Source organism: Kryptolebias marmoratus, linkage group LG17 (genome assembly GCF_001649575.2).
Source record: "Kryptolebias marmoratus isolate JLee-2015 linkage group LG17, ASM164957v2, whole genome shotgun sequence".
Classification (NCBI taxonomy): domain Eukaryota; kingdom Metazoa; phylum Chordata; class Actinopteri; order Cyprinodontiformes; family Rivulidae; genus Kryptolebias; species Kryptolebias marmoratus.
In genome coordinates this window covers 14,814,755-14,837,440 of record NC_051446.1, presented here as the reverse complement: position 1 = coordinate 14,837,440, position 22,686 = coordinate 14,814,755, and the positions used below count along the sequence as shown (strand labels likewise).

The 22,686-nt window shown below is 41.7% G+C and overlaps 2 protein-coding genes across 4 annotated transcripts in view; one reads left to right on the top strand and one right to left on the bottom strand.

The window, feature by feature from the left end:
• capn15 (calpain 15) overlaps positions 1-14,365 on the bottom strand; it is a 38,697-nt gene extending 24,332 nt beyond the window's left edge. Inside the window, exon 1 of one of the 3 annotated variants that reach the window (XM_037980648.1) lies at positions 14,207-14,365. Coding sequence is in view for 1 of the 3 variants with exons in the window: in XM_017418325.3 (XP_017273814.1) it covers positions 10,116-10,300 (185 nt within the window). In the remaining 2 variants the exon portion in view is untranslated. Of the gene's footprint in view, positions 1-10,115; positions 10,301-14,066 lie in introns of those variants that run through there. The other 2 variants (XM_017418326.3, XM_017418325.3) reach the window with 2 other exon arrangements.
• A 2,798-nt stretch (positions 14,366-17,163) lies between these two features.
• Positions 17,164-22,686, top strand: part of LOC108237119 (ankyrin repeat and fibronectin type-III domain-containing protein 1) — a 144,063-nt gene continuing 138,540 nt past the window's right edge. Inside the window, exon 1 of the mRNA XM_037980773.1 lies at positions 17,164-17,385. The gene's annotated coding sequence lies outside the window, so the exon portion shown is untranslated. The remainder of the gene's footprint in view (positions 17,386-22,686) is intronic.

Sequence of the window (22,686 nt, the reverse complement as noted above, 5' to 3'; positions counted from 1 at the left end):
GTTGCAGGGCCGGGCACGTAGCCAGTGGCTTAGTGAAGAGAGAGACAGTCAAGGCAAAGCTCACCTCTAGAAACCCAATCTTCTTTCACTCAAGTCCTCAATGCGAGCGGCCGCCCATTCAGTTTCTGCTCCTAGTCTAAATTCACTTAAGTAGGAGCATCATTGACACCTGGCAAATCACTCAAAAGCTTTAGAGTGCGAGACAACTTGAATTTCAGCAGATCATTCCAAAAATGTTTATGTTAAACTCTCATTAAAGTGAGTAAATTTATAAAATAAAATAAAAAAAAGAAATAGATTGGACAGTCTTGGATAAAAATATATATGAGAAAATGACACAGATGAGAAGAATACAAAGTGAACACAAGCCTGGAAACAGAATATGTCAGTAAAGCTTTAAGAAATGCTACAAAAACTGATATTAGTCACGTATGGTTGGCTGCTTGGATTTAATCCACATATCAAACTCTGTCTGGAGATCAAGTGAGCCGAATGTAGCCAGTTTCTTCATGCTTCACTGTGAGACATTTGGCCTTTGTGTGACAGTCATTAGCACTGTCGTTCCAAGGTTGGCTCTGAGCCCGGAGCCTGAGGAAAGAAAGTGTCTTACCTTTCCCAGAAGGGGAAGAGGGGAATTCTCACAACTAAATTGGCTATACGACTTAGAAAATACTGTAATCTTATTGTCAAATGATAGCTCATTAGATGGTAGGTACTGTACAGACATAATTAAGCTAAAACAAACAAAACGTGACATAACTGTCACACTTAATTATTTTTTGATAATTCAAAGTGTTTCGCTGATTAAGAATGTATCCTGACTTTAAAGAAGACAGATTTTGTTTGTTGTACAATGGTAGAAACAAGCCAGAATCCTTAGGCTGAAACACGCAGTTTGTGACCCATTAGACTGCAAACTGATAACAAATCAAATTCATTTGAGACTTTCTTAACACGAGTACACAGATGCTACTTGTCTCTGTGAAAAAGACACCGAGTCAGCTCTTTGGTATGAAAAAAATAACTTGCCAGATAAAACAGACACCAACTGTGACTTGGTGTTTGTACAGATAATACTTGGAACACTCGCTCTAAAAGCAACACTCAGAGCATAGCATGAGAAATTACAAACAGCTAAACCACAAAGGAAAAAGGTGAACATAATAAGTGTAATTGCGACTTTTCTGTTGTTACTTAAAAAAATAACTTGAAAGTTAAGACCTAATATTTAGTAGGTCCTTCTTCTGGGGCCAAAATAGCTCGGACCCGCTGAGGAACGAACTCAAATGGACCTCTGATGGTCTCCTGTGGTATCTGGCACCAAGCAGTCAATAGCAGATCCTTTTAAGAACCTAAAGTTGCAAGGTGGGGCCCTTCGTGGATCAGAACTGTTTGTCTAGCAAATCCCACAGAGGCTCAATTGGACTGGAGAATTTGGAAGGCAAGTCAACACCTGAAAACTGTTACTTGAACGTTTCTGAAACTACTGCATTGTGGCAAGGAGCATTAACCTGCTACAGGAGTCAACGTGAATCAGAAAATGCTATTTTTGTGATGGTGTGCACGAGTCAAAGTAAAATCCAAAAGAGTCCTAGGTACAAATGTTTCCAAGCAGAACACTGCACAAACATCACAGTGCCCCTGCTAATTGTTTTCCCCATGTAAGTGTCACATACAAACCTGACAAGTGCTATAAAACAATGTTAAATATCAGACCAACCCATCTTCCTTTGGTTTGTAGTCGGGCTTTGATGCCCATTGAAGAGTCTTTCAGCAGCACTGGCACCCAGGCTGTTTCTACTTCATTTATCAGTGGTCATAATGTTATGTTATTTATCACATATTTATCATAAAAATATTTTTCGAATAACTGATCATAAATTTGTTATATCAAACCCATGAAAAACTCAACATCCTCCAAGGCCTTTGTCATTTAATATTTTGGGGGGATTTAAGGGAGAGTTTTTGAGGATGCTGAGACGTGATCAGTTAGCCTGTTTAAGTAAAATATGTTCTAATGCTTGATGTTTTAGCAGATGAATGTTTGTACATTCAGTCACAAGCTAACATATGGTTTGGACCTAAATCTCTAGGTAATATCAGGCTTTCAGTAATCTCTTTGAACTGTTCTTCAAAACAACATCCATATTTAATGGAAGAAAAAACGAAAGCTTTGGTTTATTTGGGGGGGTTTCTGAAGACGGACATGAAATTACTAACTCAGAAATATGCACACACTTATGTGTATACAACTACACTATATTGCCAGAGGTATTCGCCCTTCTCCCTTCACACATGTGAACCTGAGTGACATTGTTAATCTATATGGTTTAATAAAATGTTGTCCCACCCTTTCCAGCTCTAACAGCTTCAGCTCTTCTAGGAAGGCTTTCCACAAGGTTTAGGAGTGTTTATGGGAATTTTTGACCAATCTTCCAGAAGCTCATCTGTGAGGTCAGACACTGATGTTGGACAGAAGGCCTGGCTCTCAGTCTTTGCTCCAATTCATCCTAAAGGCGTTCTATTGGGTTAGGGTCAAGACTGAAGCATTAAGAGTTCCTTTCATTGGAATTAAGCGGCTGAGCCCAACTCCTGAAAAAGAACCCCACACCATAATCCTCCCTCCACCGAACTTCACACTTGGCACAATACAGTCAGACAAGTACCGTTCTCCGGGCAACCACCAAACCCAGACTCTACCTTTGTTTGTAGAAACAGTCTGCGTGCCTAGGTGCTTGATTTTATACACCTGAATTCAATGGTTTGGATGGGTAAGTGAATACTTGGCAATTTGGCAATATAATGTATTTCAGAACTGAACAGTCTTAATTTCTTGATTGTGCACATCTAGTAGCTTATTTGTTTCACTGTAAAAAGTGTTTGCACTCTGAGAAAAGACTTAAATAAAGATGCACCAAATATGAGGCTGGTCAACCAAATTGACCATTTTTACCTACTGTTGTGTCACAAGCAGATGAAAGCCATTAAGAATCAAGTTTTATATGAACTAATGTGTTGCATCAAATACATGTATGACTTAAAACTAACACTTTCATGCTCCAGCTACGCAAATAGTATTTAATCTTAGTCCTTAAGGTTGCAGTCCTGCATGTTTTAGATGTTTCTCTGCTTCAACACACCTAATTTGAATGGAAAGGCGATTAACAGGTTTCGGCAGAACATGCTATGAGATAATTCAATCCCTGAATCAGGTGTGTTGGAGTAGGGAAAAAACTAAAACGTGCAGGATAGTGGCCCTCGAGGACTAGGATTGAAGAAAACTCACCTAAGCCTTCAACTGAACAGACAAAAATAAAAACACAAGAGTAAATTAAATGGACCTTTTTTTTCCCCTCAGATGTTTGGCTAGAAGAATGTTTGTGGGAGTAAAGGTCAGCAATTTAATCACCTACATACTTATTGGTAATCATGAAGGTATTAACTTCATAATCTGGGGCTATTTCCCTGCCAGTGGAACTGGCAGATCTAACAAACCAGATAGAGTAAAAAGGGAGCACTACCTCAGAAATAATTACATTCACAACCTGAAACTAAAAGCAAAACAGTTGAAACTCTGACACATGTTACCGCAAGACAGTGAGCCAAAAACAAACAGAGCAAACTGGTTTTAAAACGGTATTTTAAAATATACAGACTATGTGTTTAAAATTCAGGTAACTGACAGAAATCAAAGTCTAACAAACTTAGCAGAACTCCAGAAAAGAGTACTTCAATATTTGACTAGAACTCAGCCAAAAGCCACTAAGGTACAATAAAGTACATCAGGTGTTGATTTCAGAAACTACACAGCAATTTAAAACTGTGGTGCTAAAATATTCTTTTACTAACAAAGATTATTCTGTTCCCCAAATAAAACAGCTTAAAAAAATCTTTAAAACCCAACAATGTTTTTGTATTGATTTCCATGATGTGTGGTTGTAAACTTTGGACTATAACGGCCTGTGAGGGTTTTGTGACACGCTTGGATTAATAAAATGTGCTAAAACGTAACCAGTTTTGCAACACTGGTAAAGAGAGATTGCTAAGCATCCATGAGAATCAGACTGAATGAGTCTAGTTTAATAAATTCAACTCACTTATCATGTAAGCCTCCAGATAGCTGTATTTTTGTAACAGTGAAAAGAATGCTGTGGGTGGTGAATAACACCTGTGTGAACTACAGAAGTCGTCATGCTTTCTGTTTTACATTTCTTTCATGCAAATATAAGTGTGAGGCCGAAGGTTACCAGCTGAAGGGTCGATTAAAAAAGACAAAAACAAAAGAGCGAGCCAATATTTTCTTATATGAAATCACGCAAGCTTAAATGCTCAAACATACTGCTGCATCTGAACACAGTGACAGGTCTGAGATAAACGCTTTTACATCTTAATCACACTGTAGAAAACAAAAACACTGAGAATCAATTTTAGCTCTTTAGCAATGAAAGCAGACCGTCTGCAAAAGTCTTACTGGCAAAAAACTTATTCCACTTCATCGAGGATAACCTTTTCATTTAATAATTTACTCCCACCAAACATTTATTCCCTCTCTTTGGGAAAAGCTGTTAAGTCGAGGGTCAGGGAATTGAGTTTGAACTTTAAAAGCCTCTTTCCATCCTCCAGATAATAAGTTGTGGCCTGATATGAGTCATTAATCAGCCCTGGCAGGTCCCGAATTGTTCAAACGAAAGCAGTGGAGCCGCGCCACTAACTGCTACTTATCTGAAGGGAGTGTCTCAAGCCAAGACTTAAGCAGAGATAAAGAGTCTCTACACTGACACCGTGAAACTTGGTGACGTGATACAAGGGATCGATGACAGCGACGCCTCAGTCACAAGGGACAGCACGAAGATAACTGGAGAAGCTTTTTATAAAATGATGAGAAAGAATTTCGTGGAGTTGGGGAAAAAAAAAAAAAAAAAGGGAGATCAACCATACAAGAGGTCTTTTGAAAAAGGACCCTGAGGCAAAGACATTAGTCTGATACCCATAGTTAATGCTATACACTAAGGCAAGTTTAGAAATCTGAACAAATATTATTCTGGTACAAAAATGAAGCATTATAAAAAAGACGTGATGTTGTAGAAATGCCCAGATTATTAACCATAAAAGAGACATATATAAATATTTAGTGCGTATACTGCGCACTACATAGTTTGACTTGTAATTGCATAAAGTTAAAGATAATTTATTGCAGCCTTTTTGTGTTTAGGTTAAGCCTTTATAGGATGATTAAGCAAATTTTAATCAAGGTCTTACACCCAAGAACCATGACTATCAGCGATTTAGGAGATACAAAAGAGCCAAATGCTGGTAAGAAAAAAGGGAGACGGGGCAAAACATAGCAGCTTTTGACCTCTGCCTGTGGCCTTCGTGAATATTTCACAACCGGTGCTCATTTTTGAATGCCGAATCTGTCGGCAGTGGAGACAGCTTTCGACATTTGAATCTTTAAAGAGAGGAAACCGTCTGACTGGGTTTCAGCTGACATCGGTAGTAAAAAAGCAAAGCAAGTGCACGACAGAAGTCCCAGAATCAGGGAAGAAGAAGAAGAAGAAGGGGAAGAGATGACACAGGCACAGCTTTGCCTCTGCCGTAATGACCTAAAGTTCCAGTCGGCACTCGAAGCTGGAGGGGCGGAGAACTGCTGACACAGTGCTGCTATCAGCCAGAAGGATGCCTTTAAACAAAAAAAACAGCTGAAAAGAAAGTTTCACTTCCTGTTACGACACAAACATAACCCTACAAAGCAGATTTGTCCAAAAAAAAAAAAGGCAAATTCCAAACATTTTTGGAATCTTATGAATTTCACCAGAGGTGCTACTTGTGTGCACAATTTTCCTTCCAAGGCCAGGTTAACATGTGCGGTCTTATCTGGGGCCTGATAGAATTAGGTTACTGAGCATATGCTACAGATTTCTATGGCAACAAGAATGGGGAAATCTGGAATCATGTCAGTTGCGGCACCAACAGGCTATTTTTTGCGCTGCACGACGGCTCTGTTTTCCAAAGAAAGCCACGCTGTGAGACAATGCCCGCATGCCAAATCTATTTATGATGTCCTGACGTGGCCCCCAGTCTTCATCAGACAGGCAACTGCGAGGGAGGACAAGTTGAAATAATTCAAACATAAACACGACCAGTGACCGTGCTTGTTGAGCCCGGGCGGACCCTTTTTAATCCAATTAAAAAGGAGGAGAGCCAGTGGAATGGAGCTGCGATAAATGCCACCATCCATCACGCTGGGACAGTAAAGACAGAAGGATTGACTCTGGAGAGCAAGCAAAAATCAGACTTTAAGGCCTCAAGAACCCCAAGGCACTCGAGTACTTCACTTCAAAAACACTAGCAGTGTGTTGGTGAAATAAACCAAAGTCCTGTAGCATTGTTCACTCAACAGCATGTTGAACTGCACTGTGGTGCTTTTAATTAAAACAGAGCCGAGACCAGAACGCCAAAGTTAGGGCACGCTGCAGCTCACACAACAGCAGCTCGGCGTCTACAACATGAACACGAGTAAACTTTCACAGCTCAAACTCAGGCCAGGATGCACAAACATGTCCCCGAGTAAAGAATAAAAAAAAGATCACAAAGACACGAGTGTCTATACAGTCCTCAAAGTCTCAAAGTTAAACAAAGACAACGGGGAAAAAAAATGTTTTATGGAACAATTTATAGGAGAGAAAAACTAGATGAGAACAGCTGAAAATATGCTGGGCTGATGGTGTTCGTTTGTTTCCATATTTCATGCCCTGTCACAGCTCAGCAAAGCTTGCCTAACGTTTTTAGCCTCACACAGCCGTATGTGTACATGTGCATGAGATGGGTGGTTATTGTGTGTGTAAGAAAGGATAAGTGGGGGGGGGGAGGATGAGGAAACATGATTCAAGTGCTACAGCATAGTCTTCCTAAAACATCTGATGCAGTGTGTTATGTCCAAGCGGCTGCCTCTCCGTGCTTTAAAGCCACAGCCAGAATGGAGTGTAATAAATATAAATGTGTTTATGTACCAAGATGACTCAGGATGTAGCCTGGTGATGGAGCCATATGCTCGGAGTTACACACATTCACAAACTGAGCTGTGTTTAAAGGTGAAATGACATAAAATATAAAAACAATGAGGGTTTTTTTTTTTTAGTTAAACGCTATCATAAAACACTCTAGTGGTCCATTTCTCTGATTTAAAGCTTTAATGACTTGTTTTTAGAGTTGTTGTGTCAAAATCCCTAAGCGGGGTGACTGCGAGGGCGGTGTTAGCTCCTTGGTTGGTGTCGCAGAAGCTGTGGCAGGCCGCTGTAGGACACTGACGAGGTTCCTGTTGCTGAGTTTATCAGGGAAAATGGAAGCAGAAGAAGATGCAAGTTTTCTTAACAAGACAACCAGCATGAAAACACGTTTTTTTTTTTTTTTGGTCTGGAGTGATGCTGTTGGGAACTCGAGCCCCACATTTCACAAGGGGAACCCCCCAAGCTTTACAATGATGTCACACAGCCTGCGAGGAGTTTCCCCATGCGGACATGTAAAGGCAGCGGGTGGAGGTCGGTTCTATCGAAGGTTTGCGTTTCAGGTGGTCCTCCTCAAAACGTTAACTCCACAGTCAGCCACCAGACTTTGGGTTGTAATTTTCACAAGGAGCTAAAGTAACTACATCCAGAAAACCTTCTTGTCCTTTGGGAAGCTGAAGAAGGACACAGCTGTTGGGAGTTTTGGGTCTGTTTACACAATTAATTGCAACGCACTCAACCATTTCACCCCCACACTATCCGCATTTGCTCTTTACTGCCTTGTTCTCATTCCCGTGTTTGACACTCCATATGTCACGCTTCTGAGTGATCACAGAAACTCAATCTTTTATTATTATTATTTTAAATTAGTGTCATTTTTTTTTAAAAATGTGAGCCTCTGAAAACAAGCACCTTTTTACGACTTTCGTTTGATTTATGTTAGCTTCGAAACACTTTTCATTTCACCTTTAAACACGGAGCTAAATAAAACAAGGCCTGTCGATAGGTTCACAAAAAAAAAAAAAAGAAAGAAGACTCTTGAATAGGCAGCAGAAGCCAAGACAGCCCGAACTATTAAATGAAGAGCAACGGCAAGGAGGGCAACGACAGCAAGTTGGCAGGAATCAAGAAAGATGAAAGCCCGACGGGAGGCCGAGGCTGAATAAATAATGACATCCATTGTGGGGAAATGTGATCGGGCTCTCTGAAAATCAATAACTAACAACCAGACCATGATGCCCTGAGTGACTCAGCAACAACTTCAATACACTTCAGGCGGTCGATATCAACTGCCTGTTCTCGTTCTGGGAGACATGACCCCCCCCACTGCCACAAAAAGAAAAACAATTGACGTGCAGGCAGGAAACGCTTCTAAACAAATCTCTAAGAGGGTGGTCGGGACGATGGTATGTTGGAGGGAAGTCGGTCGACTGTGATTCAGAACGATGGATTATCTCTGCATTAGATTTCTTGTTGACACGCTCAAACTTATAAAAGGCAGTGAAATTTCACACTGACTCAGAAGCTCGGTCAATATGAACGCTACGAGTCTCCCCCAAATAATCTGTTCTGACAAATAACAGTGACAGAACTGCTGAGTGTGTTCTTCGGAAGGAAAAAAAAAAAAAAACTTTCAGAAAGTTAAACAATAACATTAAAGAGCTTGTAACTACAGTGGCAATTAAATGCCTAGCATTCCTTGGAGGATTATATCCTCTGCAGGGATCATCAAACATTAGCTCAGTATCTGCAAAAATGACCGAGTTATCGTCCTTTTTGTGTTGGCTAATGCTGATTAGCTGTGGCACCCGGCTTGAATTGGACTGACTTCAAAAGTTAATCAGCTGTAGATGTACACCCAACGATTACTACCTGAAGGTTTCTTTGAAATCTGTCCAGTGATTCAGGGGATATTTTGCTAACAGATGGACAAGGTTGACTCCAACTGTTAACGCTACAGTTTTAAGCAAAGGGCGGCGATTAGAGTATGTGGTGAATAACTCTCAGCAACAACCACACTCAATTTTAGTGCAACATCTGAGAAACTGGCTGAATCATAGCCGTTTTTGTGTTTTCTAAGGTCAACTGGCTGTGGCGGCCATCTTGAATTAGGCTGATTCCGAAAGCTAATCAGTTGTGGAGGTATGTTCAACAATTGTTTCCTAAAGGTTCATGAGACATCTTGCTAACAGACAGACAGAGGTGACCCCAAGTTACTGCTGAAGTTTTAAACCAAGATCTTGAACAACTTGTGTTCAGAATGTGTGTCGGGGATCAGTCTCAGCTACTACCACAGCAAATTAGAGCTCAATATCTGTAAAAACTGACTTCAGCTGCAAAAAATGGCTGCCTATTTAAAGGTCAGTTGGCTGTGGCAGCCATCTTGAACAGAGCCGACTCCAAAACTGAATCGGCTGTGAAGTGTTCATCCAATGATTACTTTCTGCTAGTTTCATTAAAATGTCGACACACACAGACGGGCAAAAACATTTTCATCCACTTTCGCCTTTTAGTGGTGGGCAATAATTAATCTGCTCCTGTAATCAAAATTTTTGAACATTTAAAAAAAAAAAAAAAAAAATCAAAACAGGTCACAAAGCTTACAAAACATGATCCCAAAAAAAACCCATTTTGTGATTACTTCTGACTTTATTATTAGGGTTACAAAGGTTAGGTCAGTCTATTCATTCAAGCAATTCACTCAGAGCTCAAACTGTACAGCTGAGCTGGGAGGAGGTGACATTTTTTTATTTATTTGTTGTTGGGTTTTTTTGGTTTGTAAATCCGGCTTAGGCAGATTTTGGGTGCATCATGGCCAAACATCAAAATGCAGGCTTTGATTAGATAAGCTCTGGTGAAGCAGTGGATGTGATCCATGGCAGGAAAGTTACCGAATCCCTCAGCCAGAAAGCCGCTCTAAAAGATTATCAGAGAGCGTGTTTCTGAAAGGAACAGCCCCGGATCAGCAGATCCCTTTGCATGGAAATCGAAATAATGAAGCTGAAGGGCAAATTCTGCAGTGTGTGTTTGCATTTGGAACTTTATACCGACACGGAACGCGTGATCCCACAAGGCCAGCGCTGGGTGAGGGGTGACTGCTCGGTCTCTTACCTGCGCTCTCGGTGAGGCAGCGGCTGCTGCTGCTGCTGCCGTGTGATGAAGGTGGTACCCCACACCGGGCTGCTGTGGCTGTTCCTGAGCCAGCCCACGGTGGGCGGTGACGACGAGTAGGGGGTGCTGCTGAAGCCATGGTCCGACTCGGTCTCCGCGGCGAGAGACGAGGCTGAGCTCCCCATTGCCTTGGAGATAAAGTAGTCTCTGAGCGCTCTCTGAGAGGTGAACGGATCTGATTCGGTTTCCCTGCAACACAAGCCGACTGACCAGGGATCCAGAGTTGCGATGGGCGACAAAAAGTAAAGACTTCCAAGGAATCGAGGATAATAAAAAAAAAAAAAGCTGTGCCTCCAGATCAAACCGGGTATCCCATAGTGCTAGGCTGGAGCACAGAGCACCGATCCTAATGCAGCAGCTGATTTCAGAGCAGTAAAGACGAAACTCTTGTAATTCTCTTTCTCCTCGTATACTTCACGCTCGTAGCATTCGGCAGCAAAGCCACTAGTAATTCCATGCGTGTTCTTTCTGTCACGTCTGCCCACGTTGGTCTCTTTTTGCTTTCGCACATGCTCAGAATATCAGCAAGAGCGCCGAAGTTTGGGTTCATAGTTGTGTTTGCTGGATCCTAACGAACTGCACGGCTCCAATCCATTCCTTGACGTTACGGGTCCGAAATTAACATCGTTACAGATCTCGTCACACACACACACAGAGTTATTTACAACACGGGCACTGAAGAAATGTAACACACTGCATTGCAAGGGAGGGGTTTTGGCAAAACTACAAGCACGCAAATCTCCAAGTCTCCTCTTTCAGACATCCAGTCTGACTAACAGCTGTTGTGGAGGTTTACTGTAAAACACCTCAGCTGCAATTTCCCACAGGAGACAACTTCATGCTCAATTAGGTGGGGGCTTATTTAAGATACGATCATTTCTGGCATAGAGAAGTCCACACACACAACAACAACAAAAAAAAGACCCCAAACACTCACATGAATTTCTCTACAGCTGCAACAGGATAATGACGTTCAAAACTCAGCTTTAGAGGGGCTCTGAAAAAGTCAAATCCTCCGAGCAGGACTGCTGTGTGTCATGCTGCTGTGCGCTGCCAGCACAAGAACAAGGGAGATGATCCTTGCTGTCTGAGAGCCACGGCTTAATTTCGTCTGATCCCACCGCCAAAAGCCCACCGGTCCAGTTTATCAACTTGGATTTATGCGGACTTGTCTGCATGTCATGGCAAGTCCCTGCAGGCGAAGCAGCTGAAGGAAGCATGTGTCACTGCAGCCAAACTGTCAGGGAGGAGAAACTTCAAGACACACATGTCCATCAGGAGCTGGTTAAGAGAAAAAAAAAACTAAAACGAAACAGTGGTACAAAAGCAGTGCTTTTGATCTGGGTTAAATATGAGGTGATTATGAAATCAGCCTCTCCCCAGGGTTAGATTACCATCTCAAATAAAATATTCCCAAATAACCCTGGCGCTTTGTTTTTAATTGAGCCCATTAGCAGCAGTGAGACCACTATTTGTTTAAATAATGTGATGTTGAGCTCGTGTCCACACAGCGGTCCAAAGGCCAGGGAGTGTGTGTTGCACAGGAGGTGAAATTCAGAGGTTTAAAAAAAAAAAAAAAAAAAAAAAAAAAAAAAAAAAAAAAAAAACAGAAGAAGGTTCCGTTCAAGAAGAAGCGCTCATTCGCAAATTTCCCCATCCGCCGGCTCCATTTCTGCCTGTGTTCATGTCATATTTCAAAGCGCTCTGGTGTCTTTTTTATTTTTTTGTAAATCAGGATACATCCTTCGCTCCGGTCCCGGCTGCTGCCTCTGTCGCCTCGCCTCACAGTTCAACACCGCTCCATCCCATAATGCCCGAACTTCTCGCTCCGTTCTGGTCCCATCATACGGTCTCAAGCCACCCGGTCTCCTGCTATACGTGTCCCCCCCATGTTTTCTTTCCTTTTTTTCTCCCTTCTTATCTTTTTAAGTCTCCCTCGCTGCTAGCCTGAGCGCAGTGGACGAGCATGCAATCTCCTCCAGCGGATTACCGGAGTGTCAGCAGCGCGCATGCGCACTGGCGTTGGCAGGGGAGGGAAAGGGGAGGCTGCGTTCAAGAGATTTAAATAAAGCTGAACAGAGGCCGAGCTGAGGTCTCACTCATTACTGTGAATGGGATCATAAAGTAATGAATTAGTGATGGATGTCACGTTGTTCACTGGGAGAAAAAAACAAAAACAAAAACAAATTCTGCGCGTGTCTGGGCTGAGTTGTTTGTGTTACATAAAGAAGCTAACGCCACTGGTCACTGCTCAGAGAAGACAGTGAAGGGTTAAACACACAAGACACTCATCATTGCTCAACTGTCACTGCACATTACTCAGATAAGCCATCAAACTTTTCCCCTCTCCTCTCTTCAAATAACTTTCCTGGCCTCATTTTTGATCTCTTCCTCTTGCATGGAGGCAGCAGTAAAATGAGCCCATAATGCACAGCTTTATATCCACATCATGAGAGGGCTCTCTCGCCATATATTTTCTATGCATTTCTTTTTTCTTTCTTTTTTTTTTTTTACAACCATGAAGGCAGTGAGTCAGCCCTTAAACATCAGGAACTCATGCTTACTCACTTACAAGGACATCTGCTTAACTCACACGAATGCTATCTGTACAGAAACCTGGGCAGCGCTACAGAAAAGCAGAAGAAAAGCCTGAAACTGGTTTGCCTGGTAAATGACTTCCACTTACAGATCCAGAAAGCTGCATTGTTGTGCAAGGCTGCTAATCAGATCAGATCTCGATCAAGTGAAGGCGGCACAGTCATATTTTTACCTGTGTCTATTAGTTTGTCTCTACTGTTAGCAAAATACCTCATGAACCAGTGGTCAGACTTGAATGAAACTCTCAGAGAGGGATCATTGAACAGACATCGACAACTGATTATATTTATTGAGTCACCACAATTCAAGATGGCTGCCATGGCTTATCAACATTTGCAGACACAAAAATAGCTTTAAGTCAGTCAATTTGACAGATATTGAGCTGAAGTTTGGTGTGGGAGTAGCTGAGAGTCATCCTCGACACACGCTCTAAGCTGAACACATCTCGCAAAGACGAGGCTGTGGTGGCCATCTTGAATCGAAACCCTAGGTGTGCAGATATGCATTCCTTCTCAACATTTTTGCCAAAGCACCTGTGCAGTGAGTATAAATGCTGAGTCAGCTTGCACAGATTGGAATGGAAGGAGAACAACAACAACAACAACAAAAATAAACTAAGTCAGAGGACTGTAACCCTTTGTTCAGGGGTGCACCTGTCCAAGAACCACCTGTCCCCTCTGCGAGTCCCAGAGCTGCAGCAGCTGACGCAGCAGGTGCCAGAGGGGAAGATTGGGTTTCATTTCAGTCCTCCTGGGACACGGTGGGAGAAAGGAAGGGGAACTGAGGATGTGAGCTGATTTCATGCTACATTACAGGTTGTCATTTCTGCACCGTCCCAAATGTCGTGACAGACCCCAGGTCTTTTTCTGCCTTCCTAGTGGACATGCATTAAAGTCGAGCACTGTCCTCTATGTGGTCACTGTCAAAGAAAATGACACGGTGCAACTCAACAGTGACTGTACAGCCAAAACAGTGTCTGGATAACCTGTAAAGTCACAAACAAAAAGGAAGGAGATCTGTTACTGTAGTGCCAGAGGCGGGAGTGTGAGGAACTAAAGAGCCATTATATAAAACCACTGTTGAATACTCGACACGTCAGGTTTCTGAACAAACTGTTGCCACAAACCAAAACAATGGCTATGCTGTGGCTGGATGATGAGAAGTGTGAACAATCCCATTGAGACGAGGACGCCGGGGAAGCTTGTAAACAAAGACTCTCTTTTTCAGTCATTTGACCGATATTTAGACAGGCGTTTACTCCGCGAAGTCCTCTCCCAAACCGGCTGTTCTTACCTTCAAGTCGGGAGGTGAACAAATATCCCTGCTCTTCGGTCGTTTCGGTGTTAACTTTTCACAGCCATGAAAAACGATAAGTTTCTCCCGGGGTTGAGTAATTTGGTCTCCGTTTCTCTCTTCTTTTTTTTTTTTTTTACCTTTACAGGCGTTAGCTTCGCGCTGTACGCTGCCGGCCCATACTTCCTACGTTTGTGTCAAACGCATAAAATGTCCCGTCGGTTTCCGCTCCGTCAGGTATTACCGATACTGATGCGACCGCAAAGGTTTACCTCAAACAGCCCAGGAAGGAAGGGGGGAGATATCTACGAAGCAAAGAGAAACTAAACGTACGCAAAATGCGCCTCTTTAGGACTTGTGCGCGCGACGGCACGTTATCGTACGTAAAACGGATTGGAGAATAGCGATACGGAAAACTCGATTTCCCACAATGCACAGGGGCATTTCAAACAAGGATATCCGGGTACGGCTGTCGTCACCTTTGACAAACATACACGGTATGCAAATATTTGGCAACTGTGTGAAATAAAGTTGTGTCGAATTTAGTATTTCTATGTTTTATTTAGTTTTCTCAGTTTATCTTGTACAAATGTAGTCGTTATAATTACATTTTAAACCACAGGTCTGCCATTATTCTGAACGGGCTAATGTTAAATAGTTGATCTTTACCGCCATCTTGTGGTATAAAAAGTGTTTGGTTCGTGTGGTATTGTATTTATGATATTGTAATTAATCTACTTATTAGTACACGATTTTCCCTGAATTTCTCAATAATTTTCTTTTCAGTTGAATTAGATTACCCATTTCATGTCTTTTATTTATCTCCCAGGTTTTTCAATTGCTATATCATAAACTACTTTGTTTTCACAAACTCTAAAAAAAAAAATCACATGTACATTATGCAATTTATTTTAAATAAGAACAAAAAAAAGATTTTGATGCTGCTTCAAATCATTCTTCCTTTTTTCCTGTGTAAAACATTACAATCTATATGTTTTCAGCTTTCCAAATATACAAATTCACTGCTCTTTCTATCTATACTCCTGTCATTTAGGTGCTTTTGGCTGTTGAAAGGACAATTCAGACATTGTGCTGGGGTTCAGTTTGTGCTCTGAGGTTATTTTGAAACATTCTGACAGTCTGAACTGTGATAACAAAAAAAAAGTGAACAGGTAAAGCAGTAAATCATGGCGGTTTTTAACTAATATGTGAGTAAAAATTGTATAAAACCAAGAGTTTTATGCTTAAAGAAGACAATTTTATCTCCAGTGAGTCATTTTTATCAATAATTATACTTACTGTACATTTAAGGAAAAGTATCATTTATATTGGTGGGTTTTTAAAGGAGTTTTACAATAGTTTCATGAAAGTATGGCTTTTAAATAATGATCACATGTTGTGGTCAACTTCTAGCTTACTTTTCATTGACCGAGTATGATATAAAATCCATTTTCATTTTAGCTGTTTTTTGTTTTGTTCAAGAAAATCTAACTGGTACTGGGCCACATTTATTTAGTTGATGATTTAAAAAACAACAACTTGTGACTCATTAGCTGGGTTGATTATCTCAACTTGGCAAATAATTGGATTGATTAGCTTGTTCACCAGGGAAAATGTTCATGGCCTTTACAAGCTGTAACAAATAACAGACTCCAAAGCGTTGATGTTATTTAGTCAGTATACACCGAGGGTTGTGTCCCGCATTGTGGTTTTAAAACCAAATTCTCATTAGCCTATTGCAGAAGTCGAGTATCTCATCATTTTGTACGAAAGATAACACGAGGAATAAGCGGGACCACATATTGGAAATCACAAAAATGGTTTTCTGTCGTTACCCACATGAGCATTGAAGTTCCCAGGCAGAACGATGGAGCGACTTTCAGCACCCTCGCTAAGGACTCCAAGAAGGGTGGGTAGGTTCAGGTTTATTTGTCTGTACGGTCTTACTGTTTGATTTTAATGCAAGTTATATTCTACAAAATGCTTTGTGAGAACTGGTTATTACCTGACATAAAGAAAAAATGACAATCAATCCCCAAAGGTTTCTGTCGTTGTTAGAGGTTATTGAAATTACTCATTGCAATGTCATGAATGCCAGTCAAAAAACGATTCATAAAGTCAGAAACAAAATCCACACAATTGATTTCTTATATTGATCATTAATGTGTCCTTACATTCAAAAGCTGTGAGCAAAATTTGCAAGCAGCTGCTAACTACCACCTGCGTTAGTTTACCTACGGAAACACGCAAAGTGACTTCAAATAAGTCAACAATTGTGACTTCTATGACAGAGACATTTAGGACGGAGAAGTTCAACAACTCTGATGCACTGATCTGTGTTTACACTCAGATTTGTTGAGTAAAGCACGCAGCTAAAAGTGCTTTGTTTACATTGAGTGTGTACCCGCATTTCAGAGCTACATATGAAGATATCTGGCAAACTACTGGAGTAAACTCTTTCAAATTGCACTATTTCATAAAAGGTCAGGATAACCTTTTTATAGTTTGCAATTGGTACCTTTAATTTTATAAGATTTTGACAATTTAAACCCAAGTTTATAATGAACTAAGAATACATATATATTACTATTAATTCTCCAAATAACGCTGGAGGACATGCTACTTTTATTACCTTTGTTTTTCAGAACAAGAAGTGACTGTGGGTCTTTTGCAGAGGGCTGACTTGGCTGCTGTTTTTTTTTTTTTTTTTTTTTTTTTTTTTGGCACATCAGCGCGGTTTAAATGTCTTAACAGGCTGAAATGCAGGATGTGGGCCTGGATTACCTCTGTTAAAATCCGGTGTCACCCAGGCTGTTTGAACTGGGGGGAGTTTAAAGGACTGGGACTGGGACCGCTTTGGGGACGGCTGGGTGAAGTCCAAGACCCCGTGAACTGCACTTACCCCCGCCTGAGTCTGGTTAGAAAACAAAAAAATAGGGTCGCAATAAGAGAGCTTCGAATAAAAAGACGAAAAAATCCCCCAAAAAACCAACAACATATGTATATGGTTTAAACTTGGATGCATGAAAGGCACCGGGGAGAGCTGTCGGGTCGCATCCCAGTGATTTATTTACCTTCGGAGCCGAACGAGGCGGAGCGAAGCAGCATCCCCCTGACAGAAACAGAGAGAAGGAGTTTGGGCGGAGAAAGTTAGCGACCCTGCGGCTGGACTGTCGGTGCCTCCACACATGCTTCAAGGCTCCCAGCGGTGCTCGACTTTCTTACTTTTATCAGCTTGTAGCAAAGAAACACAGGGTAGCTAACCCCCGAACGACCCGGAGTACTTATGAAGACGACTTAAAATCTTCGTCAACTAAAGGTAGGAGAATGAGTGCATCTCGTGAGGCTACCTTTTTGTCTTCTCTTTGAGCACTCCTGCTCTGGGAAGTTCTCTCCATAACCGCCATTATAACTGTTTTAGGGTTTAAACTAAAAAATATATATGTATATACATATATAATAATTTACTAGCTTAGCTCACTTCAATCAACTTGTGTCGGGGAGTATTGTTTTCAAAGGCCAGTGTCGGCGCGTGCGCGCTGTTGTCATGACAATACTCGGGAAACTCAGCGCGAGGCACGTTGGGTGGGTTGGGGGAGGCGGTGGGACACACACACACACACACACACACACAAACACACACACACACACAAAAGGCACCAGCTGCAGTCTTCCAACTTTGCTTCACGAGGCTTTCTCTTAAGAAGAAAAAAAAAAAGTTATAAATTTGCTTTACTTTTCTCTCCGTGCCACTGAAATGAGCACTTTGGGGGGTAAAAAAAAAGAAGCGGGGGCGTCGAGAAGGATACGTGGAAACTGTCGGGCTAAAAGGTGTGTCCTGTGTTTATATGAGACAAATTGTGACCCCACTAGTCAGGAAGGGGATGCTTTTAGGCGGCTCTTTGCTGTTTTATGACCAACACACATGTGGAAATGACTGGCTTCCACCATAGTGAAGAATGAGCAACACAATTGTCTAAGGGGAAAAGGAAAGAGTGTGTCTGTGTGTGTGTGTAGATGCTTGGCAGATTGGGTCAGGGTCACTTTACAGGGTCATGCATGCATGAGAGGGCAGCAGAGGCCAAAGCCAGTGTGTGTGTGTGTGTGTGTGTGTGTGAACTGTTTATTTCCCAGCTATATGTGCTTCACCTCAAAGCAGACAGACCCAATCAGGAGCTGCTGGCATGAATGAAGCCAATGACAAGTCCGTGCTGACTCACAGATGATGCGTGTTTACCGTCTTGTGCAAGGGAAGTTTTCATAACTCCAGGTGCTGGAAGCATGACACGATCATGGGCCGGTGCCATGCTGTTTGTAAAGTGTGGCGCCAGCATTATGCACGCAGGTGAACGCTGAGGGCCGGAGTCGGCGTGGGCCTTTCATGCCCCGGGGTTTAACCTCTGGGTGGCCCGAGCTAAACTTAATGGCAATTCCCTTTTTTCATTTATCTACACCTTTAATTGAGCCATCTTCCCATTTCTCATCGGATTTGTTTAGGCCCTAAAGGCAAAGGTGGACAGTGATGTTTTGTTGCCCGTGTGTGCTCGTGTCTGTCCACAATACCTCAACAACCACTGGCCACGTTTTAAGGAAACTTGCAGAAAGACAGTAATCAATGGATGTGCATCTATAACCGATTAACACACACACAAAAAATGGCAGTTTTGCCGATATTGACTGTAGAAGCCTAAATTCAGTTTGGTTCATTCCGACCTTTAGGGTAGATTATGTTTATATTTCTGATGATAATTTGTTTAGGATAAGCATTATTACTAGTTGTATCTCTATGGCATACTAGTTTATTATGTTGGACCATACCGAGACCTTTGTGGATTTGCATACGTAATTGCAGTTAAGGACACTAGGGTGTGGTTAGAGAGAGAGGGCAGTGGCGCAGTAGGAGTGGTTAAAGTAACAGTTGTATTACTTCTAATTTTGAAGTGAACCGTTGAACGTTATCAAGAGGATCGAGTCTGTTTTTTTTGTCATCAAGTGGATCAATGGGGGAAAGACGGAGAGCGTCAAGCTTATGGCTTCATTATTTAGGAACCAACATTGACCCAAAATTTAGCGTGGTAGAAGCTGAGACCAATCCCCCAAGAAGCGCTAACAGTTTGTGCAAGGCATTTGTTGACACATTTGCCATTTACTATATTTTGTTAGCAACATATCTCATGGACCATTGAATGGATTTTAGTTAAACCTGTATGGGATATTTGTTAAATGTACCTCTTCAACTGATTAACTTTTGGAGCCTACCCAATTCAAGATGGTCCCTACAGCCGACTGAACTTAGAAAAATGACCCTATTTCAGTCAGTTTTACAGATATTGTTCTGAAATTCGGTGTGGTTGCAGCTGAGAGTCCACGGCAACGCATACGCCAAGTGCTACTCCTTCCTCGCGCAAAAGCTCTGCTTAAAACTGTAGCAGTTGAGTCAACCCCGTTTGTCTGTTAGCAAAATATCTAATTTACCACTGGATGGATTAGAATGAAACCCTCTGAAGATAAACACCGGATGTACATCTACACCTGATTCACCTTTTGGAGTCAGTTTAATTAAAGGTGGTTGCCACAGCCGACTGACATGAGCCAACACAAAAATGGCTATGCCTCTGCCAATTTCACAGATACTGAGCAAAAATTTGCCATGGTTGTAGCTGAGAGTAATCCACAACACACACTCTGAGGATGAGGAAGTGAAAATATTCCTCACACTTTTCCAGGGCTTTACATTTTTGTCTTCATCTAAAACCCAAAAATTATCAGAAGAAAAGCAAATCCTACATGCTGTATCTCAGATAATGTACTTCTAGTAACGATGGGGCAATAAAGGGAACATACACGGTTTCATAATGGACAAGGGTTTTAGAGTGGTTTTAGAGTGAGGTATGTGAAGAATCTGACAGAAATGCTGATAACAGATAATAAAAAAAAAAAAAAACGTGCAACAAAGTTCATAAAACTTCAGAACTTTGCAAGAAAAAGAAACAAAGCTGACGGCAAAGCACTGCACAGCTTGTCGGATGGCAAACCATTTGCCGTTTAATCTTTTCGAAAAGCAAAATATAGGAAAATATCTAAAAAAAAAACCCAAAAAACTGCAATACACTTCTTATAAAGCATCAGCTGTACCTAGCAATTACAGAGGTGTTACTGCTCATCTTGATTATAGAAGGAAAGTTAATTTGTAGGAGCCAACTGATTATTTGTCTTTCTTTGAATGTTTGGCTCACACACACACTCATACACACACACACACACACACACACACACACACACACGCACTCTTGTTTCTGTGCCGGGGCATGCAGCTGCATCTCTCCAGCCTGGCTTGCAGCCGCAGGGCCTGGAAGCGCACTGAATAAGACACATAAAATATACACACACACACACACACACTCTCATTCACACACTCGTGTACATAGAGACGTACATCAAAGATACATCTGTTTCTTATGCATGTTTGATGGGACGGACAGGCAGCGGCTGGTCGCTGCTCCAAGTTACAGCACGGATTATCACGCGTGGCTAGGCGGAGGGAAAGTGGCGGGCGTGGAGGAGTGGTGCGTGGAAAGAAACAAAAAAAAAAGATCTGGTGCAGCTTTGCGAAGGCGCAAACGAAACACAAAGGATGTATAGAGCTGCGGCTTCTTGTCTGACTTAAATCGGTTCCATTAAAAATCGCAGGTGACAAGTAGATGGTAGAAAAAGTGGGGAGAAATCGCCAACCTGAAACACAAAGTCAATAAGAAGTTTCTTCTTTTTGCTTAGCTCCTTTAATCATTTCTTTTGGATGCATTTTTGTCTTTTTTTTATCCTGGAAGGAGCCAGTATAGTGCACCACTGCCAGCTTAAAACAAATACAAGTTTAGTCAAATGTAAAAGAATCCACATTTTCAGCCGTACTCCAAGCAATTCTAAAAGCTTAAAATCATTGAGCTGAACTGGCTAAATCTTATGTTTCTGCAGTGCCCTGACAAACTCGCGGTGTGACATAAGCTGCGTGTTCCGGATGCCCCTCAGTCATGTCAGTCAGGCTCCATGTGCGAGCACGCCAGGTACGCCGATTTGCATTGATTGACCTTGCAGCTGAATGCGGCACTCACTGTTAACCTCTGCTGCCTTTGCCAGGAGTTTTTTTTTCTTTTTTTTCCTTTTTCATGTTGGCAATCACAAGTTTTAACTGAAGCCAATCTTGGCAACGGGAGATACGCAAAATTTACCCGAAGTTCACCTTCCCCCAGAGCTTTCACTCAAGGAGAGGCGAGTCGGTTCACCGCAGCGGCGCATTTTCCTTTTTCGCCAGATGTTCTGCTTAATTAGCATGCTGGCTCCCTGGGGGGGGGGGGAGAGTTGTTAGCACCCGCACATAGTTTACCCAGGTGCTGCGGCTCTGCAGAATTACCTTGCATTAATGCGGATGCTATTAATTAGATTCATAGCGTTGTTTATCCTCCCCGAGTTAGAATTGGGTCAGCAGTGAAAGGGTGTGAGCAACTGATTGAGGAAAATCTTCCAAAGCTGTTGAATGAGTTCACCGTGCGGCAGGAAAGAGGCTGTCATTCATATTTTGTCCTGGCCGTTTCTCCGTCTGCTGTCTTTTATTCTACCTTATTAAAAAAAGAAAGAACAATTTGTAACAGGAATGCACCAATCAATCAGTTTTGACGGCCGATCTGGCGCCCAAAAATGTTGTTCTTTCCTGGACTGTGAACGCAGCATAAATATGTGGCATATATTGCTGTAGTGACAGAATCAGGCACATGAGATGATTTTTTTCAGTGGGGTGTAGGGACACCTAATGGAGTTTTTTTTAATAGTTAAATGCTACTACAAGTACTCGTAATGTGTGTCAATAGCAGAATTATATAGCTTTGGTCACTACAGGCAGAATATCACCATCCAGCAGAGGAACTTTTATTACGGTGCCAGCATTAAAGCAACATTCATCAATAAACGCTACAAAACATTGATATTGGAACTACATACATACTCAACAACAAAAAAAGAAAGGACAGCACATCAGGGAGGCAAAGTATGACAATGAATCAGCAGAGAGGTAGAGAATGTGACCGGGTTTTAAAGGCAGGATAACGATGGGAAGTGAACACAGATGAGTGATTACAATTGTAGGCAGGTGGAGATGGGCGTGGCAGGAAAACCAGAGACTGATTGAGGAGGAGTCAATCTAGCAGGAAACAGACACGAGGAACAAGAACTGAACTAAGACAAGGACAAACAGGAATCAAATTATCAAAAACAGAAAACACAATAAAACCAAACCTAAAGGAGACCAGAACACAATTATCAAACACAGGGGAACAAACAAAACCAAATCCTAACAGATAATGTTGTCACCTCTAACAAATGTTTACAAATGTTTCTTGTTGGCGTCTCCATTTCTGGAAAAAAAAAGAATAAATAAATAAAATAAATAAATAGTGTTCTTTGTTGCCTCTTGTGTAACATTAAGTTGCAATATCCACTTACCACCACAAGGGGCTTCCTGCCATAATGAGCAGAAAGTATGAAGTTTTTTCTCATAGAAGACTTGAAGTTGGCCAACTTGGTGACGCATCTAGTAGATTTAGCAAATATTAAAACCCCTCTAGTGACA